Below are 24,475 nucleotides of genomic sequence, written 5' to 3'. Positions count from 1 at the left end.
CTCACCTCCTTAACAATGTAGTGAACTGTGGCAATACAGCATCACTTCCTCCTGATTGTTTAGCATTAGGATTGTGGTTGGTGTGGTAGCTAAGTTATGGTTATTTTTAAGAATTCTGTTTATGTATATCCACTCTTGTTTTAAATTTACCAATGTTTTTGTTAATTTAGAGTAAGGTTGGAAGACTGTAAATAGTAAGCTATTTTTAGATTCTCTACTCTGGAGAACTATAACTGTTAGGATTTCGATGTTCTTGTAATCGAAGCTATGATTGCTAGTTATTGAACATTCTACTATTTCACTTTCTTTCTTTCATGTATCCAAAGCACATGTATGTGTGGTCTTGATGTTCTTAATTTATGAAATAAGTAAAAGCATTTTAACATGATTTTCAAAATCATATTATTATTATTAGGAGTCTAATAATAATATGAACAAATATCAGGTTGTATATTATTGTGAGTACCAACCAACTGGTGGTTGCTACATTTACTAATTTTATAATTAGTTGTATAAAACAAGAGGTTATTTCAATTCAAATTCAACAGAATCCATGCAATAAAACAAACAAATTAAGTCTCACTATGGCACTGAAAACAACATTTGACAAATGACATACCTGTCATAATATCGTACAAATTTTTCTTCTGCGGTATCAGCAACTGAAGCTAAAGTCACTACAACTTGTTCTAAAACCAATTTTGTTCCTTTCTCTACAAGCTGAAAACACAGAGGTTAAAAATGCACTATTATATTAAAATAAAAAAAAAATAAAAATAATTCATAAGCCTATTTTTTGTCAACACAAAAAAAAATCTTAATATGGAAACTAAATTACTTGACATTACATCCTACACTGATATTGTCACCTAAAGTGGAACTTGCTAAATACAGAATGAGGGGATAACAGGGAACATTTTGGAAATTTCAAATACTAATCAGTTATTACAGTGTGACAATATTAGATTATTAGTTTGGGAAACTTGGTATGCTACCTTGAAACTCTCAAAATTATGTAACAGAGCTTGATTATAAAAATATCACTATTAATAACATCTTACTGAAAGAAAAACTGTAAAACTTATCACATTAGCAGATAATAGGCTAATCAAGATGGCAAAAATGTATCTTTCTAACACAGTTAACTCTCAGAAAATGTCTTACTGCCAAGAATTTGAGTACATTGTACAATGCTTTACAGAAAATACTGGGCTATAGTGGAAAACAAAATCACAAAAAATAAAATAAAAATAAAATAATAATAAATAAATAAAATAATAATTATTACTTTATTATCATAAGTAATGAAGAAAACGTATGTTTTATTTCGTCATAACCACTTACGAAGTTGCCGTTGTTTAAGTGAAAGTAAGTATCAAAAAAGTACAGTGACAGATTTGAAAGTACAATTAATTTAAATTAATCAGTAAATGGAGCACCGGAGCTTGCAGAACATATCAATTAATTTTGATAAATTTCAATAACTGATTCTCAGACAAAGATTTTTATACTTGCTGATTTCTGAAATAGTGCATAAATATATGCAAAAAAATAATTTTAATATTATATACTTAATACTTCAGTCAAGCTTTTGATGCTGTTCAGCATGAAAGACTGCTGAAAAAAGTTGGAGCTGTGTGCTTTTAGGGGTATATTATTGATTGATATTACTGATCCCAAATCCCATGGTATTTGGCGTTGGGCTCCTTGTTGTTTTCAATACTTATTAGCAATATTCTAGCAGGAGATGTTTGAAATAAGAACATTCTTTTCAAGAGAAAGGATATCAAGCTCAGATGTAGAGGAGGCCTTTGTATCGCCTGATAATTTATATGCATCCCAAGCATTTTTCTTCTCTGAAAGGAACCTCATTAATTCATCTAACATCCATTTAGGCCTATTAAATTAGGTCTAAAAAATTCTACCCCATGAGCCTCACACAATCTCTCCAGGGCCAAAGTGATTGACAAGGCTCTCATTATATGCTTCCTCTTATCATGTCTGGACAGAATTGCAGACACTTTCAAATTTAACCTTAACTCGCAACTTTTTTCCAACAGTGACCTGTACTTGTTAAATAAATCTGCAGATTTCTTACTCTTAAGGTCATTAGTGCTAACATGTACAACAATATCACTTTTTGTGCCATTAAAAGATGATATCTGCTCTATAACGTCATCAACATTTGGCCCTGGCAGACATACCCTGGTGCTGTTCCACCTATCCTTTTTTGCATAATATATTCTCCATCTCCTTGACAATAGACTCACCAACAATAACTAGCTCCTGCAAGACTAGTGCATTCTGTCTTTGGGATTGCCACTGTGCTTCCTGATGCATAGGAGTGGGCTCTGGTGTTGAGTTCGGCAACTGAGACCTTGATGGGCCCTCACATTAATTTCTTCTAGGGCTGGAGACTAGGCACCAGCGAGGTGATCTGATAGAGGTGTATAAAGCCTTGAATGGTTTAAGCATGCTCAATGCTGATGGGATTCTTCCTCTAGCTCAGAAAAATCACCTGAGAGGGCATAAATTCAAATTGAGGAAAGACAGATGTAGGATAGACGTGCGGAAATTTGCCTTTAGCCAGCGGGTGGTTGGTTGGTGGAACAGACTGCCATCCCTTGTGGTGGAGGTTGATAGCCTAAATAAGTTTAAGGCTCAGCTGGACAGGTATTTTGAACGAACAGAGGGGTGAAGTGGAAGTGGGTTTTTTTTTTTTTTTTTTGGCTGATGCTGCATAAGCTTGCTTTCTTGCATCAAATGCCTCTACTAATGCTAATGCTAATTTCTATACATCTCAAACTCTCATAGGTGCCCATCAGAATGCTGATTTGGCACCTAATTTCTTCACACTCTCTGCACCTATTGCGCATGCACGCACGCACACACACACACACACACACACACGCACGCACGCAAACACACACACACACACACACCTTCCTTGGCTAGATCATGTCCTTATTCAAGAAAGAACCACAAACATTTCACACATTTTTTTAGACTGCGATGTGTTGGAGAATCACTCCGTTCAGTTCTCCTTTGAGCTACTTTGCTGCTCGTCTGGGTCATGATTCTGTTTAAGTACAATTTAATTAACAATGAAATTTAATAATATTAATAAATTTTATTGATTAATTGATTATACTATACTAAGCTAACAGATTCCTAATACAGTGCTAAGTATTATGCTATCTAATTTTACATTATACATTATGCTATCAAGTTCTGGATGTACGTTATGCTATTCCATAATAATATGGTCTGATCTAATACACTATAATAATGGCGAGAAGTTACGAACGGAGGCTCTACAGACACTAAGTATTAACTTTCAAAATCGCTATCTAAATTCAAATTAAACTAAGAAACATGACTAGGACTATAAGCTACTTCTAGAAAATAAATTAATATGACAATTAAATCAATAAAATGGCTATATATTTATCAAAAACTTAGTGTTTGCCATAGCTGCAAAATCTTGCCCAGCACGAGGATAAACTTGCACCCATCCATTTTGACCCTTGACATGTGTCCCTTATCAGCAAAGACCTAATTTTGGCATTTATTAAGGACATTATGCTTCATCCTTGATGATGATGATGCACTTTGTGTGAAATATCTCTTTCGGATATACTATCTAGCTATTGAATACTCGTTAGGCTACTTTCAGAGAGGCCATATTCCCAGTGCCTAGCTCAAATGGAAACTCATGCCGACAAAGTAGTCCCCAACATGTGCCAAGTGAAATAGTGGGGCAGCCTGAGCCTTTGTGAACAATGGAGTAGCAGTACTTCTTTCAATCATACTTTACAGACTGATGCAATAATCAGAAAACATTAAATGCCCCAGCCAAAAACTGTCTTTATGAGATAGCTTTTTGTTATATGGAGGTAAAATTATATATAAATTTCTTTGAAATTCAAGGTCAACAGACAAAATATATAAAATTAGATCATCATCATTATCATCATCATCAGCCATTTTCAATCCACTGCAGGATGAAGGCCTCTCCAGCAACTTTCCAGTTGCTTCTGTTTTGAGCACTGGACATCCATTTACTACCCACAAACTCATGAATTTCATCTATCCATCTCCGCCTTTGTCTTCCAGGTTTTAAAACATTAAATGCCCCAGCCAAAAACTGTCTTTATGAGATAGCTTTTTGTTATATGGAGGTAAAATTATATATAAATTTCTTTGAAATTCAAGGTCAACAGACAAAATATATAAAATTAGATCATTATCATCATCATCAGCCATTTTCAATCCACTGCAGGATGAAGGCCTCTCCAGCAACTTTCCAGTTGCTTCTGTTTTGAGCACTGGACATCCATTTACTACCCACAAACTCATGAATTTCATCTATCCATCTCCGCCTTTGTCTTCCAGGTTTTCTTCTAGCTCCTCTTGGATACCATTCTGTTATTTTCTTAGTCCATCTGTCATCATGTCTTCGAGCTATGTGTCCTGCCCAAGACCATTTTAGTTCTTTAGTTTTGATAAGAATGTCCTTTACTTGAGTTTGTTGCCTAATCCATGTGTTTCTCTTCTTATCTAACAGTCTTATTCCCAATATGATTCGTTCCATTCTTCGCTGTGTAGTTCTTAGCTTCTCTTCCATTCTTTTGGTGAGTGCCCAAGTTTCACTTCCATAAGTCATGGTGGGGAGTATACATTGGTTCATTATTTTACGTTTCAGACAAACTGGGATATTGCTCTTCAGTATGTGACTATATTTCCTGAATGCTATCCATCCAAAATTTATTCTTCTCTTGACTTCCAGCCATTTATCATTATTACAGCTAATAACTTGTCGCAGATAAGTATATGACTCCACCTTTTCAATTACTGCTCCTTCAATCATTATTTCCCTTTCTGTGGCATACTTGTTCATCATTACTTTTGTTTTAGCCATATTCATCTTTAGTCCAAAATCCTTACTAGCTGTGCATAACTGATTAAGATTTTCCTCTAATTCTTTGGGATCATGGCTTATGACTTATAAAATTAGATACAAATATTTAATATGGTGTAACATAATGTCACATATACACATATACTGAGTGGACAGAAATCACGGGATACCTACCTAGTAACGGGTAGGCCCACCTTTCGCCTGGATAAAGACATTCACACGGCGAGGCATTCGGTCCACTAGTTCATGAAAGCACTCCACAGGTATTTCCATCCATGCTTGCTGCATCACTGTCCATAATTCCATTGCATTCCTGGGTGGAGGATCCAAAGCTCGAAGAGACCTTTCCACGGCATCCCAAAGATGCTCCACAGAGTTCATGTCCAGTGGAACGGGGAGGCCATTCCATGGTGGTAAAATTTGCAGATTGCTCTTCCAACCATGTTCTAGTCACCATGGCTCTATGGGTGCACGATGACCATGAAGGGATGCAGATGGTCTGCAAGGATGGACACGTAACCTTGACCATTCAGAGATACATCTAGACATACCAGAGGTCCCAACGTGTGTCAGTTGAACACACTGCAGACTATTACTGACTGTCCACCTACCTGAACAGTTCCTTGTTGACATGACAGGTGCATAGCTTCGTGTGGTTTCCGTCAGATAGGCACACTCCTGTCCACTCGAAATAACTGGAAACGGGACTTATTGAACCAGGAGACCTGTCTCCAATTATCCAAGGTCCAATGCTGATGTTCTTTCGCCCAGTTGAGGTGTAAAGTCTTGTGCCGTGCTGTTAGCAATGGTTCGGCAGCTCCCATATCCTACTGCAGCTAATGATCACCTGATGGTCTTGGTAGAGACCTTTTTGGCACCTCCCTCATTGAAGTCGGAGGTGATTTGTGCCACTGTCGCTCTCTGGTTAGCTGAAACAATGCGAGACACATTGATGCCCATGTTCATCCGTCACCACCTTTCTCCGCCCACAGTGGTGTCTACGATGAGATGTTATTCCAGAAATGGTGTATTCCCGATACACTCTTGATACAGTCGAATGGGGATAATGCAATTTCTGCACCACCTCTGCGACAGAGTGGCCCATGCATCGGGCACCGACTATCATCTCTCTTTCAAAGTCAGTTAACTCATGACGTTTATCCAGAATGACATCGAATTACTGTCTACGTGAATGCAGTGTACCTATATACCTGCCAAGTGGTGGGTTCGTCCACTAGTGAGAGGGGTGACAGCATTGTGTTGCCCAGGAACCAGGTAACCCATGAATTCTGTCCTTTCAGTGTAATATGTTGTGAAAACAAAACACATTGAGCGTGACAAAAAAGTGAAAAAAAAAAAAAAAAAAAAGGGAAAAAAAGCAGAGTAACACAGCACCTGACAGGTTCTTTTCTTTTATAATTCTAAGTAAACAATTTTTCACTTCCAAAACATTTCAAATACAAGAGTAAATATATTTAGGAAGGAAGGTACAGAAAAAAAAAAAAAAAAAAATCAGATTTTGAATTATTAATTAACAATAAATGCTCAATTTGCTGAAAGGTTAGGCAAGTGTCTATACAACACAATCATTGTGTTTCGCTAAGTCATTTTAATTTTAAATCTATGTTTCAACCAATTCATAAATTTCTTCCAGTGAGTATCTGTCAGGTCCTGGACAAATGCTGATGGGTTTAAAGAAACCTTTCAGCTGAGCAATTTGTGGCATGGTAATTGGGGTATCACTGGCTTGTTCAGTTTTTTGTTGCAAAGGACATTGTTTGGAAATAGAGAGCAATGAACGTACTCGATTAGCAATAGATATATTCGAAGGAACTGATATGATACATCAGTCTGAATCAATACTGGAAATGTTGAGCAGCTGTGGCATACATGCGCTTTGTGTTTTATTTGTCTTCTTGCCTCTCAGTATGTCATTTTGTTCTCTACTTTATATTTCTGAATTTGTTTCCCTTGCTTCTATAGAGTTCACATGTTTTTGAGAAAGCTGGGTGGTTACCCTTACAATTTGGGCAATGCGAAATGGTAATGGTGCAATCAGATTGGTCATGCTCCTTTGACCCACAGTTAGGACATTGCCTCGCCTTGACATGCAGTTTTGGAGTGTCTGTATATCTGGCATTTGTAGCACCTGATGAGATTCAGGATGTATGGTCAGACACACCAATGTAGATAACCTGCTTTCACAGATGTTGGTAACCTAGGAGAGCTAAAAATGACAATTATGCTCCTTGTTGGAACAAGATCACCATCTTTTCGAGTAATGTTTGTCCTTACTTGGATGACTGTTTGTTCGCATAGCTCTTGGACAATTTCCTCCTCTGATAGTTAATAAGTCCCATTCTGTTATTACTCCCTTACAGGAGTTTAGGGTGGCACAAAAAGTAACTTTTATTGGGTGTGCTCCAAAGGTTGCAAGCTTTAAGAGCTTTGCAGAATGTTGAGGTTGGTTAGTCTCTACCAGAAGATTACCCGACTGGAGTTGTCTTACTGATTTGGGCGAACCTGTCCAGTCACAATGCATTTCTGCACAAGGAAGAGTGATAATTTACTCAGTCTGATAGAGAATGCAAGCTAGTAACTCCCCTTGAGGGGTTGTTTTCAACCTTTTTGGTTGAGAAAAGTCAATTTCAGTGTCATTTGTCTCTAGTCTTGAGCTCTAAAGGTGGCAACATATTGTTATTCATCTTTGCTCCTTTCAGCCCTGGGAGAGTGGATTTCCTCTCCCAGGTTACTGGCCACACCATGGAAGGCAAGAACAGCCAATAGTGCCTAAGCAGTGCAAAAGTTAGTATTTGTTTAAAGTAAAAAATGAAAGGTGGTTTTCCATTCTGAAACTCGCTTATAATTTGTAAGACTAAGTTTGTTACTGATTAAAGGGAACGTAAAAAACTTTTCAAACTGAAGGACTGTGGTTTGGAGTAAACACTATGAATCACCTGAAAATCGCTTGATCACTATAACACTTGGCACCAGATGCCAAGTGTTATAGTGATCAAGTGATTGGGACATTGTTAAATATGAACCTTGTTAAACATGAAGTACTATAAGACATCAATATATTGTCTGTAAATTGCATGTATTCTATGGTAGATGTACCATAGAATAATGAGTTGCATTACTGGGAAGAAAAATCTCTACTATATCTCTTCCCCTAAGACAAATTAACTCAGCCTACTGCTTGAAAAGGTCCTGTGAAAGTTCCTGCTATCATTAACAGGAATAAAGCACTCTGGTACTGAAATGAGAAACCCATTTCATACCTATCAGAATTCAGGTGTAAAAAAGAAAATGCAAAGACAGAAAGTGAAGTGAGGAATTCCGAACCAGGGTTAACTGAAGGACAGATTTGATCGGATCTCAACACGTGTATCAGTTGCAACAAGAAAGAGAATTCTGTGTTGATTAAAATACAATTAACGTGCAGCTTACAATGCAGCTGAAAGCATGGAACCCTGCACAACACACAGATTTTGGCATATCTCGTGACAATTTAAAGAAATACAGAACACGGGTAAACAAAAAAGTATATGAAGATAACGGGTTTCAGCTAATTTTGAAGATAAACCAGTTTTTGGCAGTAAACCAGTAATTATTGAATCATATTAGATATGGCAATTAAAGACTGACTTATGTTGATACAGTAGAACATCACACTATGGATAAAAAGGAGGCAAAGAAAATCAAAATATGTGATAAGTGGGTATCTGTAAGTAGAGAATATTCTCTAAAAGATTATTCTTGGGAATTATCCATCATTATGTAATGCTACATTGTGTTATTCAGAAAGTAACAGACTACTTATGAAAATGATATCTCCAATAAGTGGTAATGAACTGGGCAAGAACCATATAACAAAATCATTCTTACTAAATTCCCTGCAAACAGAAAGAATACTGTGCCTATTATTCCTAGTGACATGGCATAGCATCACAGCTTTTGTAGATGATGACAATCACAACCAATCTTTCAAATACCTAACACATCAATACTTGAACTGCCTAGTAATGATAAATGAGCAGCCTATCTAAATAGAACTAAACATGTATTCTTATATGTTGGAAAAGGCCATTTTTACATACATTTAATGTGTTTCTTATGTTAGAACTTAAAGTGACTGACATTACTCTGTGCTAGACAAGGGAAGTTTATTAATTTTCAATAACTAACTGAGAATTAAATTTACAATAAATGATAAGTTAACGTTAAAATGAATGATAAGCTTATGTGAAAAAAAACTACATTTAGTTTTCTCCATCAATGGCTTTAGACTAAATCAAGTTACCTCTTGATTTAGTCTAAAGTATCTATATTTTTTACCTCTTCCACTTACCTCTTTAAATTTTGAATTTAAAACAACTTCTAATTTTTCTGCTATGCTATCTAAATAAGATGAAATTACACTTTTAGGACAGTCTTCAAAAAAATTAACAAGAGCAGCACCAGCATGAGCTTGGACTCTAGGACTGCTGTTGTCTTCGAGCAAAAGTAACAATCCAGGTATTACCTTGAAATGAGAAAAAAAAAAAAAAAATTTAGAACAAAAATAAAAAATTAATTAAATTAAATAACTGAACGGACACACAGAAACATGCATGTGTGCAACTAAAGGGTAGATCCAATTTCTGCCATTTTAAGACAAAGTTCAGGATGTATATGATAGTTTCAAAATTCTCACCTTTTCCCCCTTTTAATAAAAAACATGGCAGACCTGAATGCCATCCATTCAGTATACCAATGATGTCTATGCAATATATTGCAAATACAATCTGTGATGTTGAAACTGCAGCAACCAGAAGGAATGATCGGAAGTGCAGGCAAATCAGTAGGCGGATGAGTCGTGTCCAGATATACAAATGATTAAAATACAGGACCAACTGGACAAAAACTGCAAGCCAAGCGACTTCAATAGAGGGTAGATTATTGGCCTTCGAGAGATGCTGGCTGGCCACTTTTTTGTGTAGTGGAATGAGTGGAACATGACAATATTACAGTGCGTGATACTGTCATGACCCACTTCATTCCAACTTCAGGGTGCGAAGAGATTGTACAGAATTCCAAGACTTCACATTTGGCACAGGAACCAGCAAGTCAGAGACTCTGACAAAGGGCAAATTATTGGCCTTCAAGATGCTGGCTTATTTGTCATATATTGGAATGAGTAAGCCATGATAGAATCACAGTACGTACACTCAGGAACCAACTTCAGAGACTGAGGAGATTGTTGAGAATGCCAAGACGTCACATTTGATACCAGTACCAACAAGTTAGCAACTTCGACAAGAGGGCAGATTATTGGCTTTTGAGATGCTGGCTGGTCACTTTGTAGTGTAATGGAATGAGTGGACCATGACAGTGTCACAGTGCATAGACGGCAACAGTGACTGCAAGAAGGCACAACTGCTTGTTGAATGGGTAGTGGAGCATGATGGAGAACTACAGAACAGGAGATTCACCTTATCCATTGACAGATTTACATTGCACCTACAGCCACACTGTGACATCCACAGGCTCTAACCCAGTCACCCATCAAACCATTGCATACTAACTGGCAGAAGGGATCACCATTCATACCAGCCACTGCATTGATTACTTCTGACTGGTGCCCATCATCGACAGCATCTGGAATGGTGCTATGCACAGGCCACCTAGGATACAGAATGGCATCGAGTGGTCTTCAGAAATGAAACCCACTTTTGCTTGAAGCCCGATGATCACTACATACACGTGTGGCAATGATGGGGTGAACACAATGATCCTAAGGCCACTGATGCCACTGTTGAATGCCATACTTACATACCCTGCTGGTGTCATGGTGTGGGGAACAATCAGTTTTGACAGTCGGTTGTCTGTGTTCAATAGCAATTTGACTACTCATCGCTATGTTGCTGGGATTCTGGAGCCCATCACTCTCCCCTTTCTTACTGGGGGTGCTGACACAATTTTTCAGCAGGACAAACCAAAACACACACCACAGGAGTTTCCACTGAGTATCTTGCCCAGCCAGGTCCCTGGATTTCTCCCCCATTGTGCATGTGTGGGCCACGACTGGATGCCATCTACAGCCAGCACAGACCACAGATGTTCTATGGGACCAGGTGGAAGAGGCTTGGTGGGAAATACAGAAGGAGGCTATTTGACACTTGGACAACTGAATGCCAACATGTAGCACGATGCAAGCCACAACTATGGTGAATTTATATCATACTGATCTGTCCATTGCAAGCATAATTTTCTGTTATTAAATGTGTTTTCTCTCTCTCTCTCTCTCTCTCTCTCTCTCTCTCTCTCACCCACACATCCATAACCTTTATCATGTGTTAACTCCTTGGCTATCACTCTGTATTCCTGTTTCTTCAGAGTGCTTCAATTTCAATGTCACAAGGTAATTAGGTAATGACATTATTAGGTTTACCAAAATGAATTTTTTATACAAAACATACAATAAATTATCAAGTGAACAATAGATAGCAAAAGATCTTTTATTGTTAAATAGCAGATGGCTGACTGGCACTCAATGCATATAATCACACCTGCCAACTTTCAAAAATCATATCCAGATTTTTTACAGGGATTTGGCTTTAACTGGAATGCTGCAAAACTGTTACAGCACTGTTTAAATTGCACTCCAAACTTGTAACTCATGCTCCAAAATTGGTAAAATTATGCCTATTGCCATGAATGCAGTAAATCTTTGCTTGAGTTATTTTTTCCCTTTTCCTTCTCTTTTCTGCTCAATTACACATCCATGCAATATAAAATCTTTAAATTCTACAATTGGGTGAAATTGACTGTAGCACACCATGCCACCGTACATGTGATTCTACCAATCACAGTGCAGTCATATTGCTCAACAAATTCAAAGTAAACTCTCTAAGAGATATCCAAATCAACTAGTATATGATCTGCTCTCTAATTTGTCAGTTTGTAAGTTGAGGAAGGCTGAGTAGTGCATATACAGGGGACATTGCCGAGACCATGTCATGTCATGTCAAGAGCTGGGTATATTCTTGCTACATGGTCACCATATCCAAAAATTTCATTAATTCATATGTCCTCCACTCTACTTTTTAATTTATTGAAAGTATCATAAACAGTCAAACTAACAGAACAAACTTGCATGCAAAAAGAGCTAAACTTCCTAAAAACCTCTTCATTCATTTCACAAATATATGTGGTCTTAGTTCCGATCTCAATGATATTCATTTCCACCAACAGGCTTGCCAAGCCCCATGTAATTTTTCTGACAGAATTCCAATTATAAGTTGCTTCAACCACCTCATTTCAGTTTTCCTAATTATTCACTTTATGATTCCTTTTGCTTTGAAGTTCCTAATTTGGGATTTCCTCTTGCTTAAAATTGCTCACCCCATTCAAATTCAACTGTTGCCTCTATTGTTCTCTCACCTCCAAAAATCACTCTGAACTCCAACTTCCTTTCTATGAAACTTGGCTCTCTCCAATCTAATTGTATTAATAGCGATGCAATTTTCCTTTGTGATTTTAATGTTCACAACACCAATCAGCTTCAGTTTTCTATTTGCATGGAGCCAGCTGAACTGGATGAGATGCTGAGACTCTTGAAATCAGTGGTGACTTCATTCAGCTTGTTCATTTACCTACCAGAATATTAGATAATCATACCCACACACCAAACACCCTTAATGTCTTTCTCACAAACAACCCTTCAAAGTACACGGGCAAAAGGGCGCCCTTATGAAGAAAGACTTCGAATATGTGGGTTGCAGAGTTTGGAAACTAGACACCTTAGAGGCATCAGTAAAATGAATGAGGACGAAATTTTCAAGATTATAAATGATGCTAGAACTAGGGGACATAAATTCAAGTTACGGGGGGAAATGTTTAGATTGGACTGCAGGAAGTTTTATTTTAGCCAGCGAGTTATAAATTACTGGAATAAGTTGCCTTCATGGGTGGTAGAGGCCGACAGTTTGGGGAAATTCAAAGGTCATCTGGATAGTACTTTCGGGTAAGGGAAGCGCATAGGATGATAGGTTTAATTTCCTTTTTATTTATTTTTTATTTTATTTTTTTTTTATTTATTAATTATTATTATTTAGTTATTTATTTTATTTATTATTTTTTTTTTTTGGCTGGTGCAGCATAGGCCATAGGCTTTCTTGCACCATGCGGCTGTTGCTAATACTAATACACATTCAATGTCAATGATCTGCTAGTCACCTCAGTTCAGTCACAACTTGGTAATGGTTTCACCTCTATCCCATGGCCATTCTCAAAGTTGTGTTATTTGGCATTACAAAAATACAAAATGGGATGATTTGCAAATTTTATATTCTTATATTCATTGGTTTGATTTAAATCTTCTTATCCTAATATCTGTTCAGATTGTGTCAGTGAAATTATTCTTGTAGGAATCCTTTGTTCCACATTCCATCTTAAAACCACATTTTTTATCTAACTCTTCGTTTTCCAATAAATGTGCTAAGGGTTGAAATAAGGATGTTGCCCATTGCAAATAGACTGCATCCAAATCTAAGGCTTCATTTCCTGCTTACACTAAAGATCACAACAATTGTAAAACAGTTATTAATCAATCCAAACTTGATTTTAAACAGGCTAAGAGTAGAAAACTTGCTTCTTTACCAAATGGTAGTTGGTCATTCTGGTCACTTGCCAAAGCTACTGGCTAAAACTTCTATCCATCAACACTCCTAACACTGTTGAAACTTGATGGTTCTATTGCCTCCTCAGCAAAGAATAAAAGCCCACTTACAAACATCCAATCAAACCTTGTCTGACAAACTGATTGGATACTATGATGCAGAAATAAACAAAATAGATGAAAAAAATTACTTACGTCATATACTATTTTAGGAAAGCTTTTGATACTGTTGCACATAAAAGACTGCTATACAAACTGCAGCAATGTGGCATTAAGGGAAAGTTGCTGTTATGGATAAAGGGTGGTTGAGTGCAAAAGGACAGAGAGTGGCTATCAATGAGCACTGCTCTTCATGGACAAATGTTATTAGTGGGGTACTCCAGGGTTCAGTGCTGGGCCCACTGTAATAAGATCTAGAAAAATTAATACATTGACAAATGCAAGGTATTGCATATGGATAACAGTAGAACCAGATTAACACACCATGTGTACTACACTCAGGGAAGTAGAAAATTTAAAAAATCTGGGGGTAATTGTGCAGCCAGATACGGAATTCTGTGAGCAGTGCAGACAGTCTGCCAGGACAGCTCATGAGGTTTTTGCCAATGATATACAGGAATTTTGCCAGCAGGAATAAGGATGTGATTACCCCAATGTACCAAGGCAATGCTTAGGTAGCATCTTGAGTACTGCATACATGTCTGGAGACTTCATTTTAGGAAGGATGCAGATTTGCTGGAATGAGTGCAGAGAAGGCAACAAAGATTGGTGAATTTTCTTCTTACCAAGTGAGGTGCTTTTAAGCAGGTGGTTGATCGTTGGAACAAACTTCCATCTGTTGTTGTGGAAGTGAATAGTTTGAATAAATTTTAGGAAGAACTAGACAAACTATTGGGGGTGATGTGAGGTGGTTTTTTTCATGTTGTATGAGCTTGCTTTCTTGCATCATTTGCCACTACTAATATTAATCCTACTTTTCTTCTAACTCTTGTATTGACAATATTGGTAAACCACATTTTACCATTCTCAGTACACTCCATTCATCATCTGCTGCAGTCTCCATCAAAAGGATGTCAGAAGAATTCTAAACAATTTTGACAACAAAAAACCTCCAGATCCTAACAGCATTTCTCAACTTTGATCTTGAAACCTGTGCTCTGTTCTGTATCACCTTTTTATACTTTCTTATACCACTTGCATTTTAAATACTTTCTCCCAGTGTTTTTAAATACTTTCTCCACATATTAAAATGAATAATTTTTTTTTAATCCCAGGTAAATGCCTGAAAATCATATAAAACATTATGTGCTACTAAAGAACAAAAGTGGACATACAGAGCCACCAAGGACATGTTATTGAATTTCATAGGTCTGTAAGTGAAAAAATAAATAAATATAATAATAAATCTGTAGTCAGAAAAAGGAAATAAATAAAAAATCAGAAGAAAACTAAACTTAATGGAACACTTCCAACTAAATTGGAAGCGCTGCTGGGCTTTATGTACTGTTTTTGGAGGCTGCATCAGAGTATAAAAAGAAACTTCTTAGTATTTTAAAATTATCCTTTGCTTTGCTTATATGTTTTAGAATAATTTTATTTTTCTTCTTTTTTAACCCCCATTTTGCTCAATTATTGATTACCAAGATTCTTTTTTTTTTTTTTTTTTTTTTGTTCTAGAACCTTTTTTTCCCCATTAGAAGACAAAGCTCTAGGAAAATATATAGCATTAACATGCGTAAAAAGGACAAAATATGACTGACTAATGTGGCACTTACAAAAATGAACAGTTCACTATTCATTTTTTGTAAGTAATACAGTGGATTCCGGTTATTTGGGCCACCAGTTAATCGGGGCAGCCGTTTATCTGGGGTAAATCTTAAAAAACAGAAACCAATCGAGAAAATAGCCAGGGTTTACTTCGCTTAATTGGGACAGAATGCCGTTTAATCGGGGCAGGAGACCGCAGCACTGAAAATTACCCTACGATTGTCTCAGTCGAAATTCTGGAAGTCACAACCATAAAACAATAAAAACAATTAGCAGTCACCTTTTCTGTTAGTGAAATCTATCATGAACAGACAGTAAACTCGATCTTACTGAATTTGTGATAACACCGACAGCTGGAATTCTGTGGGTTATTATGGTGAAATGTGTTTACACTTCCATGAAATCTTCAATCATATAAAAAATTAATTTTCAGATCTTTTCTTCATTCCTATTTTTAAAGCTTTGTAACTCGTTACTCCGTTTTCACTTGCACGTATTGTGTTACTTGCAATTTGTGTGTGCCGTGCTCTTTGTTATTGATTGCTTATCTTTTTACTTTTTAAATTTTAACCCCCAACCACAAATGTCAACTAGTTCATATGTACATATTACAGTATGTATTAATTATTCTGATTATCATGTATCATTTAAATTTTTAATTGGTAAGGTAATAAAGGGTAAATTTGTGCCTAATATATCTTTGCTTTTATAGCCTTTTATTAGCGAAAATATTCCTCCTATTTTCGCTAATTAGAATCTCTGTTTAATAGAATTAAAATTCAATTCACAAACATGATCACAATGACCGGTGCTTACTGCACATCATATAGTAAACGGTACTTTACTATGGTGACTCCATCGTACCATGATTTGATTGTACAGTGAACCAATTGTAAAGGGGGGGGGGGTTACATTGTATTTTTAACTATTTACGTGAAACTTCGGACAATTGGGGCAGCCACTTAATCAGGCCAAAATGCACTAGTCCCGATGTATCCTAAATAACTGGAATGGACTGTACTTATGTATACTTCAGATTATGATCTATCAAAAATTAAGTAAAAAGATAGTTATTTTATGCCAAGTGATTTATAAAAACCAGTGTGTTTATATCTATCTAAACAATACCCGTTCTCAGTACTCATAGCAAAATTTTATGTATAGAACTCAAAAGTGAACTTTTAATGTTAAGGACAATAAATGACTGAAAACCTTTTAGGGCTGAAGTCTTGTGTTGCGAGCAAGTTTACTGATGTATAAGTTAGTGCTATTGCATCATTTTAATAAGCAGCAACCTACTAAAGTAGTACATAATTGGCATAATTTAAGCATATCTCATACTTGAATACTGTCACAAGTTTCCATGATATTGCACTACCTCGAATAAGTAATGTTTCACCAATGGAGAAGACTATTGTTACTTATTCAAAATTTTAATGTGGCAGCTGCCAAGAATAAGTAACAATAGTCTTCTCCACTGGTGAAAAAATTATGTACTACTTTAGTAGGTTGCTGTGTATTAAAATAATGGAATAGTACTAACTTATACATCAGGACAATAAATTTTAAAGTAACCTGAGATTCTCTCTAGCAATGGAAATAATGAGGAAGAGATAAATTTTATTAAAATTTAAAAAAACAGAAAGACAAACTGTACCTTATCATGAAATTTTTTTTCGAAAACTGGAGCAAAATCAGAAGCCATCTGTCCTAATGCATTACAAGCTGCATACCTCACACGTGGATGCTGTAAAATACATATAAATAAATATCAGTTTGTTTTGTTTCTTCCCGAGACAGCAATGCAGTTAGTAAGGGGTATACAATGAATACAATAAGTGGTAATATAGGAGAGAAATTGAGCTGTTGCTCAATTCACACAAAAACTGACATCAACAATTACATGATGGCAATATCGCAATTTGTTACCAGACAATATTTGCATTCACACAGTCACAGAAGTATAGATGGCGTAAGCTGGCATATGCTTATCTTTACTTAAAATAAATAAATGCACAAGGCATAATACTTTAAGAGTTTGGTATCTATATAATATCGGTGTTTAGATACACCATCGAAGTAGTGCAATATCATGGCAACTCGTCGTGAAGGCAGAGCACAATATGAGAAACAGCAAATGATGCCTACAACAACTACTTTGTAGTTTATTAAGAGTTATCTATGGTGTATCTAAACACCGATATTATATAGCTTATCTTTACATATCACCCCAGGGGCTCACACATCTGGTGAGTGTGGGCTTGGCACACCCAGGGTCCTGAGCTGGATATCATCATTCTTCTCTTCCTTGGCGATTCCCTTTTATTTCTCTCTCTCTCTCTGGGTAGTTCGGAAATTTTTTTTTGTTTTTTTGGCTGGTGCAGCATAAGCCTCAGGCTTCCTTGCACCATATGGCTAATAATAATAATAATAATAATAATAAAATAATATATCTATGACAAACAATGTAGATATATTTGAACAGTATAAAAAGTTAAACTAACAATTGGCACTGAATTCTGAATGATCTGCAACATACAGGCCCTTCAACTATTAGATGGTTATGTTGGCTGTAAAGCAGTCACCAAATTAATAAAATTTTTAAGAAATCACACTTTTGCCATGTGAATTAGTTTATTGATAGGTAAAGTATATATAATTATTATAAACTTTGTCCTAATCAGTCCCAATATACAAAAATGAAAAAGCAGATATGTTTCTGAATTGAGCACTGAATTTCTGCCTTCTGGGAAACCTTGTTCTCAGAAGACAGAAAATAATGGGACATCAACTCTGAAAGCCTTACTTGCCTTTATGCTCAAAAGTTTTTCTAATAAACAATCAACTGTAATTACAAAATCATTAATTTCATATGGCTCAGGCTCATTCACACAGCCTCTTCTCAGTATAAAGGGTCTTTCATCAATAAGGGCAGAAACACACTATTATCATGTCACGTGAATCTTGTCATATCCCTGTCATAGAGTAGTACTCTGTGGTCCCTGTAAACTGTGAAGTTGGTCGGATAAGAAACGTCACTGTAACGTACAGCGGCCACATTAAAAATTTGATCTTGAGGTACTCATGCTTATTTGGGGTATTCATTCCTCGTTTAGGGGTACTCGCATTACATCTTAAAAGAAAACCGAACAAATTTAAATAACAACCATTTTATTTCTATACTTTGTTGAATTTTACAAGTTCGTGGAATGCAAAATTAGTCAAATTTTAATAAAACTAACCGAAGCATAGCCTGGACTTCAATTCATTTAATTCGGAAAATTTTATTGCAAGAGTTATAAACACTAAAGGAAATTTTTTTAAAATATTAACATCAAATGCTTTACATAATTGTTTATAATAAATTTTCAAAATACACCTGATTAATTTTATCGAAAAGAAAATATTTACCTTGCAATACTTTTTTTTTTCTTTTGAGGGAATTTTCTTTAACAGTTTTTCATTATTAGCGCATTTGTGTAAAATTCTTTGCAAGACATTCTGACTGGTTTTCGACAACAGTTCTCCTTCAACATTCTTATTTCTATCCTTTTTGCCACAAGTTAAACACTGAGCTAAATACTCGCCCACTCACTGCATTTGAGGCATTTTTTTTTTTGTGTATTATGTACTTCATACGCATTTAAAATTTTTATCCAACCATCTGTGGTATTTTTGAAGTCTTTTGTCGCAATATTTCTATGGAATGATTTCAGCAGAACATGTTCTTCATACAGCAAATCGATATTGATATTGGGAATTTTAAATAAAAAAAGTTTGTTGCCTGAGCCTTAAACCATTACAACGAAATAAAAAAGAAGTCAAGTAGAATGTAAAAGGTTACAAAGTAAGCATAATATAAATATTCTGTAAGCCCCTTTTTGTAAATAGGATAAAATGTTGTTTTTTGAGTCTTTAAGGGTGCATTTCAACAAAACTTTATCGTCAGTTAATTCTTTCTTCCTAAATAATCATCTCAACAGGTTGTTTTATGATTTCTGCTTTTTTTCAAATTCCCCATTTCAAACATTAAAAAAAGGTGTATTTTGGAAATTTATTATAATTCCAAAAGGGGTATGTCTGGCAACCTGTAATGTTGTATATGTGTCATTCTCTTTGAGAAAAGCTGAAGCGAAATGAATTGCCACAGTTCATCCTCCTCTTCAGATTTTGAAAATGCATGCGCTTTTCCTATAGCCGAGAAAACAAGAGGGTACGCAATGGATACACGACATAAACTGGAAGAGAACAGAAAAGGTGAATTCCATCATTTACTGCAGGACTTAATAGAAGATGAAAATTGTTTCAAGAGGTACTTACAGATGAATAAAGAAGAATTTAATTTCCTGTATAATCCAATTAAGGATGACATTCAAGGGCAAAATACACCATTTCGAAATTCAATCAGTGCTAAGGAAAAATTAGTTGTATGTTTAAGGAAAGTTGAAATACTGCAAGTTTAATTTTGAATAACGATTTATTCTGTCAAAATACGAAACAAATTTTTAATGAAATTTAATTACAACAAAAAACTTCTTCTCAATCCTAAAAATTGAACTTGTAAGAAATTGTTATGCATGAGTTGTTCAAATTCAAATGATAGACTTGTTCGTCCTCTCAATTTGTTAATTGGAATTCTGTTGATCTATTTTCCTCCTTTGGCCATTTTTGAGCATCCCTGTGACTGGACATTTGCGATAAGTATGCTGAATAGCTGGTCGAAGTGGAGGGTGCTTCGGAATAGGCACAGGTGCAATGTCCTTGATGTTGTTGTTATTTGATTTTGGATATTCTTACTTGTGCGCTCAAAACAGATTATTTACTTCTAATTTAATTTTCTATTAGCATTTCCTCCATTTTCCTCTTGGCATGTGTGGTCACGCCTAATGAAATTTCTGTTTGAACTGAAAAATCTGGCTCCCTGACAATGTCATTCAGCCTTGAAGCCCGACGTGTTATCTTGTGAATACAGCCAATCACAACGGTGCTCTCCACCATTATGATTGGCTGTATTCACATTATGAGTGCGAATATTATAAGTATCATTTCACTTTTGTTCCAACACTAATGCCATCTTTTATCAGCAAAACATACTAACCACAGATGAAAAAATTTAAATTCAGTTATCCCTGGTAGAAATCAGTTACTTATGTTTGTAATATGACTTGTGGTGTTGTATCATATTTTATTTTGCACAGTACAGTTCTAGAATTTGAATTTCAAGGACTTCATGAAGAATTTGATGCATTGCATGCATCAAATCCAGCATGAAACTTGGATATAACATACTAATAAATAACATACTCTGGGAATGACATTCTCAGCTACTAGACAACATCTGAATCATTTTATGGGTTTAAGAGCTGATTCAGTGAAAGATAATGAATACTCAGCAAGTCCAAATCCCAGATAGAAATCTGTTACTCGTGTCTGTGATGTGGCTTGTGGCATTTTATCATATTTTATCTTGCACTATACAGTTCACGGATGTCAACAAGTGAAAATTTAAAGGGAATTCCTACAAATAATAACAATATCTAAAACAACAGACAACATAATCATATATATATTCTAATTTACATGCACTAAACAGCATTCTTCACAAGAACGTGTCTTTAACTTACTGAATCTTGAAGATATGGTAGTACACCTTCAACAATCTGAGGAAGTAATGTTTCCATCTGTTTGTGACAACCTTCCCCTACTGCTGAAACAGACATCAGCCCTGCATGCCGATGTTTCCAGTCACCTGTGGCAAAACAACAAAAGAAAGGATGGAAGGAAAAATTACTTTAAAACCTAAGTATCATTCATGACAAAAACATAGGATATTTTAAGTCATTCAAAATTAAATCTTGACTTAATTTTAAAAATGTTTAATGTTAAAAATTCCACTTATAAATCTTGACTTAAGGAAATTAATTCTGTTAGAGCAAAACTTAAACTGAATTAGTCCTTCAAAAAAACACCATTAATTTATAATGTAATTTCCCACAGCTAACTTGCAGTTAGGCTTCTGGGAGAGAACTTCATATCACAAAGATAAGAAAAAGTTTGAACACTCTTTCAAATATTAGGCATATTTATCTTGTTTAGGGTAATCTCTTGGTTTAGCATCCTAAATTATTAACTTTTGTGACATCCAAGAAAGTGTATTTCTTTACTCCAATCACTACTGTTCACAAAATGTATAGATCATTCAAAAGGAAATGTTATGGCTAAGTTTAATTGTAAATGATAATTGCATTCTGATTTGTGAACAATGAGATGGGAAAATAGGTAAGGTTAAACAATTATACACAATGATAACTTTATTTTATAGCCCAAGAAAAATGTTTAATAAACCACAATTATCCTTATTCGTTTTGACAACTGTGGATTTTCTGTATTTTTTTTTTATTTTCAAACTTTGATTTGTTATTTATTTTATTTATTTATTTTTGTAAAGGTTCACTGATTTTCAGATTTTCTCCCTAACTAAAATTAAATTTGGAATTACAACATACTTTAACAAAAACTGTTTCCGTGTACTTAACTTCCATTTTGTATAACATAAAACTATATTAACAAAAATTATAAGAGACATAGTTTATTTGGATTGCCACACAAAGTGTCCGACTCAGTCCTGAAAAAGAAGTTACTGATTAAGCTGGAACCTGTTGGGATCATGGGTAAGATCCTTAGATAGATCACAAGACAAGAATTATCCCAAGGCCTGATACTACTGCTGTTCCTGATTTTCTTAAATGATATTAACAATTGTACTGAGGGTGTGACAAAATCTGAAGATAATGTCAAGATTGGGAAAATCAGCACCATGTGCTGATTTTTGTAAAGAGTGTCTTTTATGGAGTGTCTTTCCATGTCTTTTAGAACAACTTGGATAGGCTTCAAGGATGATCAGAAGGCAGCGACTGTTTTAAAATTGCACAATGCAAGGTCTTACCCACATGAGGAACAGCAACTTCAAAAATAACTTATGCACATGATGGAGTTGAATTAAAGATGTTTTGTTTGTTTGTTATTTGGTTTTTAGGAGCATTAGCAACTAAGGCCATATTGCTCCAGGGATATGCGGTGGTCATTCCCTGACCTTTCTGCATCCTCCGTATTTGGTGGTCACGGGCTCGAACCCCAGTCTAATCAAGAAGTGTGTGCTACGCACTGCTGCTCTTACCCACTTGGCTACAGAGGCGCCCTGAATTAAAGAACAGTGGAGGAAGAAATACATTTTGGAGTTACGATACAGATGGAAATAAATATCTTACAGTTCAAACAAGTGGCAAGCAGGGCCCATGGTGTCCTACTGATGATTTATTGAATATTTGCTTGTAAAGACAGTCATGTCATAATCTACCATATAAAGTAACTATAACAGCACTTGAATAACAATATTCAAGTATAGAAATACACGTCTAAAAAAAAAAGATGCTAGTGTTCTTGAAGGGGTCCAAAGGTGGGCAACTTAAGCATGCTAAGGAATATTATAAGAAACTATTTGTAGAGACAGTTAAGTCATAATCTACTGTATAAAGTAACCAGGGGCTCACATTTAGTGAGTATGGGCTTGGCACACCCAGGGTCCTAAGCTGGATATCATCATTCTTCTCTTTCTTGGTGATTCCCTTCTACTTCTGACTTGTGGTCTCTTCTTTTCTCTCTCTCTTAGGATAACTCAGAATTTTTTTTTTTTTTTTTGGCTGGTGCAGCAAAAGTGTCAGGCTTCCTTGCATCATATGGCTAATAATAATAACTAGGGGCTTTGCCCCCTGCTCGCTGTGCTTGCTTCTTCTGATAAAATAAAATAAAATACTTACAGAAGCTTTCGACACTGTGTGCCTCTTCCTCAGCTTACGAATACATAAATATGTTTCTAACTATATAATATCGGTGTAGATACACCATAGCTTACCCATAAATTTAAACTATGTATGTAGTGTAAAAGGCATTGTTTTAATTGTATCTCATATTGTGACTGCCTTCACAATGAGATACCAGGCATTTCACTACTTTGAATAAGAAACGCTTCTCTAGTAGAGAAGACTACTGTTATTTATTCTCAGTGGATACCACCACCCAGATGGCACCATTTTAAAGCTGTTGGCCTATCATCGGTGGGTGGGCAGGTACCCTGGTAATGCAACGTGCCATCACAGTTGCGAAGTGATTTCACATGAGAGATGCCAAATGGTGTACAGATAATGTATTTAAAAATGAAATGCACAAAGCATATTTATATATGGGTTTTTAAATAATTAACTATATATTGGTATATATACACCATAGTTTTCTCATAAATTTAAACTACATATAATTATACCTTGTGCATTTCATCTTAATATATAAATGTTACATATGAAAATCAAGAATGGTACAGCGTGGTCATGTTAGACAAACGTGACCACGCTGTCATTTAGCATGATCACACTAAAACAGAAGCTTATTTTATCATAGTAAAACAAGCTTCTGTTTTAGCAAGATCAAGCTTCTGTTATGTATTTTAGTATTTGTTGTGTATTACCACATAACCGCATCCCTCTTCTCCCATTGGCTAAATAAATATCACCAGGAGGAAAATTATTTTAATGTATAGAAAGATAATAATAAACCAGAGGAGGAAGAGCAAAAAGAAATACAATCCAGAGCAGCTGAAGTAGAAAGAGACGAGGTCATTATATTCAAAATAAAAGACGAGTGGAAGGCATCCCTAACAGAATTTGAAGGAATGGACCCACAAAGACGCATGTGATACCGAAGCAGAGGCCAAATAAAATCCTGTGGAGTCACAGACCACCTCAATTGGCAAATAATACCACATTACCTCGACAACAATGGTGCAACACTGGAGGCCATCCACACAGCTGTATACTGTGCTGCCATAGCAGCAACTAGGATTAATGGGAGAGAAAAGAGAGACCAGAAGCAGAAGAACCGAAAAAAGAAGGAACAGCCAGCATGGGAAAGAAGATTTCAGCAGAAGATAGAAGAGTTAAGAGTCAAGATACGCCAATTGACCCAGTACCCACTGCAGTTTTGTCTAGCACTGACCCCACTATCCACCATGCTCAACAGCAGCAAGTATGGATATAACCTCAAAGAAGGAAGGAAAACCCTGTACACCAGTG

At 35.8% G+C, this 24,475-nt stretch overlaps 1 protein-coding gene across 1 annotated transcript in view; it reads right to left on the bottom strand.

Annotated features, from left to right (window-relative positions):
• The window catches only part of Karybeta3 (karyopherin beta 3), a 328,330-nt gene that overhangs the window by 126,528 nt on the left and 177,327 nt on the right, over positions 1 to 24,475 (bottom strand). Inside the window, exons 11-14 of the mRNA XM_090369326.1 lie at positions 20,975 to 21,099; positions 17,008 to 17,097; positions 9,273 to 9,446; positions 620 to 720 (exon numbers count right to left, since the gene is read on the bottom strand). Coding sequence (XP_090225452.1) covers positions 620 to 720; positions 9,273 to 9,446; positions 17,008 to 17,097; positions 20,975 to 21,099 — 490 coding nt within the window. The remainder of the gene's footprint in view (positions 1 to 619; positions 721 to 9,272; positions 9,447 to 17,007; positions 17,098 to 20,974; positions 21,100 to 24,475) is intronic.

Source organism: Mastigoproctus giganteus, chromosome 3, assembly GCF_048544385.1.
Source record: "Mastigoproctus giganteus isolate SK-2022 chromosome 3, ASM4854438v1, whole genome shotgun sequence".
NCBI lineage: Eukaryota > Metazoa > Arthropoda > Arachnida > Uropygi > Thelyphonidae > Mastigoproctus > Mastigoproctus giganteus.
Note: the sequence above shows the minus strand (reverse complement) of the source record. Positions and strands in the feature narration are given on the sequence as shown.